At 37.8% G+C, this 7,056-nt stretch overlaps 1 protein-coding gene across 1 annotated transcript; it reads left to right on the forward strand.

Moving 5' to 3' along the window:
- Positions 1-2,966: 2,966 nt before the first annotated feature.
- Positions 2,967-4,035, forward strand: LOC121730567 (chromatin accessibility complex 16kD protein). Its single transcript, XM_042119674.1, has 2 exons — positions 2,967-3,284; positions 3,490-4,035. Exons 1-2 carry the CDS (start codon positions 3,159-3,161, stop codon positions 3,757-3,759), a joined length of 396 nt encoding a protein of 131 aa, XP_041975608.1. The 5' UTR covers positions 2,967-3,158; the 3' UTR covers positions 3,760-4,035.
- Positions 4,036-7,056: the final 3,021 nt, after the last annotated feature.

A 7,056-nucleotide genomic window follows, 5' to 3' on the forward strand; every position in this document is an offset into this window, starting at 1 on the left:
TCTCTTACCTGAGTTGGATTCTCTATTAATAGGCCGTTTTCTATTGTCCTTTGCATACTCAAGCCGTGCCGTTGACTGCCGGTCGACTTGTTGTCGAAAGGAACTACGGTTAGCTTTATTTCCACGCCATGCGTTAGAATTTTCGTGAGAACCCTGCGAGGGATAACTTGTGTACCTTCCCTGCGAGGGTCGGTAATTCTGTAACGGTCGTGTATGTTGAGAGCCACAGCAACCTTGAGTTGTGCCCTGCGAGGGCGCATGACTAGTTCCCTGCGGGGGATGATTAGAGCCACTATTAACTACCTGCGAGGTAGTTCCAAAACTTCTTAGTTTTATCAAAGGCAAAAAGGCTTTCTTAATGCCACCTGCCTTATCAAGAACTCTCGATAGCAATTCGGAATTAAAAAAGTTTTTGTTTGAAGGAGGAATTTTGCGTAAATATGATTTTATTAGTGGATTACGAGCATATTTTATGATTCCATCTCGGCGCATCTGTATCACCTCAGCTCTGTTACCACAAACGAGCTGTAAGAGTTCTGCAGAAACAGACGCATACCTAATCACCGCTTGTAAATAATTCCCTAACCTTCGTATGCAACGAGTCGACATTTAGGTTTACTTCATCTTTAGCCCAAGATAAAATTAAGTTAAGAGTCTGTTGCAGAGCATCGCGCTGTTTTAACAAACAAAAAGTAATACCGGCGTAAGCTTTATCTGCGTAAGCTAAATGGCGTAGACTATTATAAGCTTTAATCTCATCGTTAGCTTCTAAATCAGTGAAATCTGGCGTATGATTATACCGCTTTTGCACTTCTGCATAGCGAACTTCGCTCCATTCATCTTTATCAAAATGTTAAATTTGTTGCAGCAAACTAAGAAATTTTTCAGGTGCCTTTGGTGCCGAAGGCTCCTTTAATTTAACTTCAAGATCAAAATTAAAATCTAACTTGGCATTATTAGTATGTTCTTCATCGTAAAGACTACCACAGCTGACTTGATCGTCAATAATATTATCGCTAAAATATTCCTTATTAGGATCTACGTTATCACTAATCAAAGGCGAATAGCTTTTATCCACGTGGTCGTGGTTGTATCTAAAATGTCTTTTAAGTTCGCCTACTTCCTGTGTCATTTTTTTCAAAATTCTATCCTTGCGTTTACGGTATTTGAAAACCATAGAATGATTTGTGTTTTACTAAAATTACGTACTTAAAACTAAAAAGCACGATCGTAAAAAGCATTACCAATATGCATTATATTATAAATAGTTCTAATTTTATAGAAATCTAAAAAATAAGTACAAAAAAGTCTACTTGAGGGTAGATAAAAATTTCTAGAAAAGTGGTAAAAATTTCTTAATTTTCTTATAAAGTTACAGAATTCCTTTAGAGGGTAGCGTAAAGAACTAAATTATTATCGATTCCATAAAAATAAGAATCTATTTATAGAAATATTTTCAACACGAACGGTAAAACCGTTAGTTAGTTCCAAACACTTTGTAAGGAAAATAAAAATGAGCACTTACATGAATCGCTGCAATAACAGGCTCACACTTATAAAATAGTATAAAAACTAAAGCACTTATCACGATAAGAACTGTTGGTAAGTGCAGACGGGTCGAAAATTCAGACGCCAATGATTTGAAATTAAAATTAGGCCACTTCATGTGGCGTCGCCATGGTGGGGTTCTCAAGATAGCTGTGCGAGCGAGGGGGTACGAGAAGGAAAGAGACAAGATGAGGTCAAGCGACGAGCACGCTAGCGCCATCTCATATCAATAAGCTTCAAGTATGCGTACAGTATTTAATAAATCGGTAACTATAGTCTGTCAAGAAAGTGAAAAAATTCGTAGTGTCAACTGTCATCCCTTTTTTCTTAAAGGGCCCATTCACGGCAAGACTGCCGTGCAGTCCTGACGTGCAATGCTGAGTAGCGAGACTGCGTGGACGGCAGTTGATACCTTCGCCCAGGAGGTTATGGCTGCCAAGGAGGAGGCCGAACGCAGCAGAGAAAGGGAGGCGGTCGACCCCTCGAGACGGCTAAGGCGGAGACGTGCGCGACGCCAGCACAATGATCCACCCTAGCCGGGGTACTCGTGGTGGCGGCGTGGGGACGCCGTCATCAAATTCGAGTCCCAGAGTGGGTCACGATGCACAAAACGCTCCGTGCATCGTGACACCAGAGAGGGCGGGTCCAAGCAAGCCCCAAGTGGGGCCTCTGTCGGCCTGCGTGGCGAGAAGCGCCCCCAAATGAGTGTGGTCTGACAAAAGTCGGACGGCCACTGACAGAGTTGCGGTGGGTGTGTCGTGCCCGCGGCTTCGTCTTGGGTGGCGAGAGGAGCGTCGCAGAGTTTTAGTGGGTAGGGTCACGGCACATACCATCTTCGCCGCGATGAGCCCCACATATCCGCATCGGGAGTCCCCATCCCCTGCGTTGAATGCGTTAATGCATTTCTCTGCGTGAAAAAAAAAAAAAAAGCCAATGATCGCTTAGGTTTAAGATATCAAAGAGAATGTCATATACTACGTAACAAGAGGTCGGACTTAGAAGAAAAAAAATTAACATTTATAATTTTTTTAAATTGAAACTAAAGTTAAAATTTTTAAGTGCAAAACCTTCCACTCTAAACATGCCAAAAATTAAAAAAAAAAAAGAAATGAGCTCAAATAAATGTTTTATTTCAATAAAAACTATTGTACCTACATAGCTAAATTTTTGAAAGAGTTGCTACAAAATAATTTTCACTAACTGAAAATCGAACTTTGAGTTTTAAACTTCTTCTTCGTCTTTTTTATCAACCAATCACTGTCGATCTTGTTTAAAAATTGCACAGATTATCCAACTTAATTTAGTTGCTACGTTTAAATTTGGAACCCAATTTTTTTTTTGTTCGAAAGTTTCACCCACCTGTAGGATATTTTGATTTATGTCACACTTGACAGTACCTACACGGATATTTTTTGGAAACACAATCAAAATTCTTTGGGTACGGTAGGTACCCTGTGATTGTTTGAAAATATAACCTCCAAGCCAAGTTATATGCCGGGATACTTATTCTTGTTTATATTATCTTTTCTTAATCAAGAATCAAGATATTATTATACAAAAGGTAAACTAAGCGTTCCCTTTTGTTTAAACAATTTGGATCTCCCTAAAGGATGACGACGCCGAAAATTGAAAAAGATTTGCACTTACCTTTGTCAAGGGTAAAAACAATTATGAAAAGTTCACCTGAAGTTGATGCCGTTGGTCCGGAGCCGTTGTATGTTGTCACAAAAGTAACTGTAAGTTTGGTTTATTCCTACTTTTTACCAAAACAGCAGTGCATGCTTTCATTCAGGGTTTCTTAACCAGTAGTCAACCAAGTAACTCTTTACTTTTAATACTTTCAAGCTCAAATGTACAGAAGATGTGCTCTAAAATGTACAACTAATATCCTAATATAATCAAGAAAAGAAACCTGTCGGTTAATGTAAATTTACTTTGCAGGAATTATTTGTATTAGATCTCGCCAAACGAGCATTCAAGACAAGTAAAAGTAACAGCTTGGATTATAAACACATAGCTGAAATTGTTCAACAAGATGACACTTTAGACTTTCTGAGAGAGATCATGCCCAGGAAAATTACAGTCAGACAGTACAAAGAGTTGATGGCCAAAAAAGCTGCAAAAGGTGACAACTCGGATGAGTCCAGTGAAGAATCTTGTGAAGAGGAAAGCGAAGAAGAGGTTTCCGATGGCCCGAGTCAAGAGTATTAATTGTTAATTAGCTACTAAGTTATGGTTTTATTTGTACCTGTCTAATGTTTAATATGAACTGTGGGACATCAATGAACTATGGAACATGTTGTGATATTTTTTTTATATTTGCATGAACTGCGTCAAGTGTCTTTATGTCTAAGCTGTTTAGTGACCTGTAAATTGATTTTTTTTGTAGACAAAACATATTAATTATTATGTTTTCAATATCAGTGCATAATGTTGCCCACACAATCAGGTTTAGTGTGGAATGTGGATACAAGAATCCAACTAAAGATTATAAAGTAGGAAAAAAAATAATTAAAAATAAAATTTGTTTATTTCAGATTACTCAGATCCATAAAATTGTTAGTAAAGAAACTTATCGCTATGAATTCTATTCTAAAAAGAGATTTAGTCCTATTTATCAAAAAGTCGAACAGAGGACAATACCTGCTGTCGACTATCTCTCTCAGGACCCAGTGGCTGCTGCCGCGGACCCTGGCCAATAGCGATGCAGTCCTTTTGCAGAGTATAGCTTCAAAACTATCTACACCCATAAAAGCAAACATCGCTGAGGCACTACAGAAACGCGTCAGCCGCAGCAGTGCTCTAAAAGCATTATTATATTGAATGCGTAGAGCACTGTATGTTTTATTGGTGTAGTTGGTCCATAAGCTGCAGGTGTAAAAAGTAATAATTAGATCTGCAGCTGCAGCAGATGAAAAATATTTTTTAAACTCTGCAGCAGATGAAAAAATATTTTTTAAAATATTTTTGAAAACCATCTTTTACAAGTAAGTATATAAACTGAATTAATGTGTGGTTTTTATTTTTATTCAAATGTAGCATGATTGAAATTGATAAAACTCCCAACTTTTAGTTTTTTTTTTTTGCAGTAAGTATATTAATTATCAAACAATCTGAATATTATGATAACTGCCTCTAAAAACTAATAAGTAAAGAACTGCTGGGCTAAAATCACTAAAATGGTCGCTTTGGAGAATGATAATATATTGAATCATAAAATGATTCATTTTTAAACTCCACTTTGCGTGCAATTCATATAGTGATTCGCTTCGATTAATGATTCTCCAAAGCGACCATTTTAGCCCCGCTGGACAAACATTTTTAAATATTTTTCTTTTTGGAAATTGGACAAAGTAAAATCTAAAAAGTAAAAGCAATCTTTTCTCACTAGTGCCATCTTGTGAACATCTTGTTTACTGAATCAAATTGAGCGATGTTATAAAATGTTATGTTCTTGTTTTCTAACAGATGGCGCGTCTACAAACATCTTTGTGTTCAAATAGTTAAGAAAAAACTCGCTAGATGGCAATAGGAGTACAATTATTTTTATTATTAAATAAAAGTGCAGCTTGCTATTGCTTAACTACTATGGAATATAATATTATGGTCCATGGATCATCTTTAACCACAAAAGAAAACTCATCGACAAGTATTTAGTATTTACAGCTTAACGAGGCTAAGAAGACTTCATAATTTATTGAGCAATAGTCGATCAACTAAAAAAAATATTCTAAGGAACTTTTCGTTCAAATTCCTTTGAAAGTAACTGAGATGATGTTGTTAGTATGTACACGTTATAAATGTACGTTCAGTGTTCATTGACAATATGCGGTACTACGGAAACCTATATATTACGATTTGCGCATGGCCCGACACGCACTTGTTGACAGTTCTCCTTTACCAGCAGCGCCACCGCCCACGTTCATTTAAAGCTTTGTCGCACTGTAGGTCGGCAATCTGCCTGTGAATTGTATAATAATAATTATATGAATTATATCATGTGCAGTATGACATAAAATGATCCCCGACTACAGGGTCAGCATAGTTTGCTAGACCCGTGAGGTAGGTACACAAGGCGTGCTTAGGAGTTGCGAAATACACGCTATTGACATTCAAACAAATAATGTTGGCCCTTGGCTGACCCCGATAAATGTTTAACTTATTATATTCAATATTTAATTGACACTAATTGCGAATATAAAGACGTATGTAATCTATCTGTTATCTCAGCACGCCCAAACCGCTGACTCTTCTGACTTCTCTACAACTTTTCTGTAAAGGCTGAAAAGTATGAACATACTGAGTCCCGGGAAAGGACATGAACCGTATTTGATGAAAAGCATGCTGCGTTATATGGGTATGTTAAGACTTGAGTGCCACTGGGTTAAAAGCGTGAAGGAGGAGAGTGCAAGAGAGTTGATTACGCAGGAATTGTATTAAAATTCTACGTGCCATGATAGCCGTCTCGGGTCATCTGTCCCACATCCCAATAAGTAAGTATAAGAAATAAAAATAAAGGAAATGAAGAAAATGGCATCCATGTGTATTTTGCAATCACAAGAGTGCTAAGTATAAAATTTCTTGTAGTCTTTTTAAACCAGCTACCGACACCAAAAGTGGTTTGGAAGCCGGCAGGCATTACAGACATTAAGGGTGGGTTGCACCAGAAGCGTGGTTATAGTTAGATACAGATATGGTCAAAGTTATGGCTATAGTTAAAGCTAACTTAATTTTAACCTTAACTTTGACCACGGAATTTGACAGATGACAGCTGGTCCGACAAGGCTTTATAAGAACGTGGGCGGGGGTGCTGCTGGTAAAGGAGAACTGTCAAAAATGGCGTTTTTGTATGATGACAGCGTTACAGTGCGACAAGGTTAAATATGAACGTGGGCGGTGGCGCTGCTCGTAAAGGAGAACTGTCAAAAATGACGTTTTTGTATGATGGCAGCGTTAGTTCCTTTTTTCGCCACGTTCATTTAAAGACTCGTCGAGTTGTAGTTCCTTTTTTCGCCACGCTCATTTAAAGCCTTGTCGAGCTCAAGGTTATCGTTAAATATGGCGTCCATTATTGACTTTAACCAAAGATTTGAAATTTTGCATTGTAGTTAAAGTTATAGTTACAGTTACTTATAACTAGTAATTAAAGTAAGTTGGTGCAACCCACCCTTAAGAACCAAGAATTATGATGATGCATATGAGATAATATTCGGTAACAGCTTGCGACATTGTGTAACTGGGGTCAGCCGGCAAGGTCTGTTTGCAGCCGTGAGCATTAGGTGACAATGTTTGTGGCCTCACTTACGTTGTTTTTCAATGTCATTGTAATGTCTATCAAGTTGCATGGCACTGGATGTTGCTATGTAAGCGCAAACGGAAATTAACCTTCAGGAAGTTGAATGGCAAAAGGAAATATTACTGCAATGTTTTCACGCTAGAGGGCAGCAGTAAAAAATAAGTTTTGTTCGAAGTTTGACAACATTCCTGTCAATATTCTGATAAATTATG

The sequence above is a fragment of the Aricia agestis genome, chromosome 9, assembly GCF_905147365.1.
Source record: "Aricia agestis chromosome 9, ilAriAges1.1, whole genome shotgun sequence".
NCBI classification, from domain to species: domain Eukaryota; kingdom Metazoa; phylum Arthropoda; class Insecta; order Lepidoptera; family Lycaenidae; genus Aricia; species Aricia agestis.

What these genes read in the sequence shown, in the direction of transcription:
- LOC121730567 (XM_042119674.1), top strand. Translation starts at nt 3,159, where the DNA reads ATGACGACGCCGAAAATTGAAAAAGATTTGCACTTACCTTTGTCAAGG. An exon ending in ATGTTGTCACAAAAGTAACT is followed by an intron (nt 3,285 to 3,489) that starts GTAAGTTTGGTT and finishes TTTACTTTGCAG; the next exon opens with GAATTATTTGTATTAGATCT.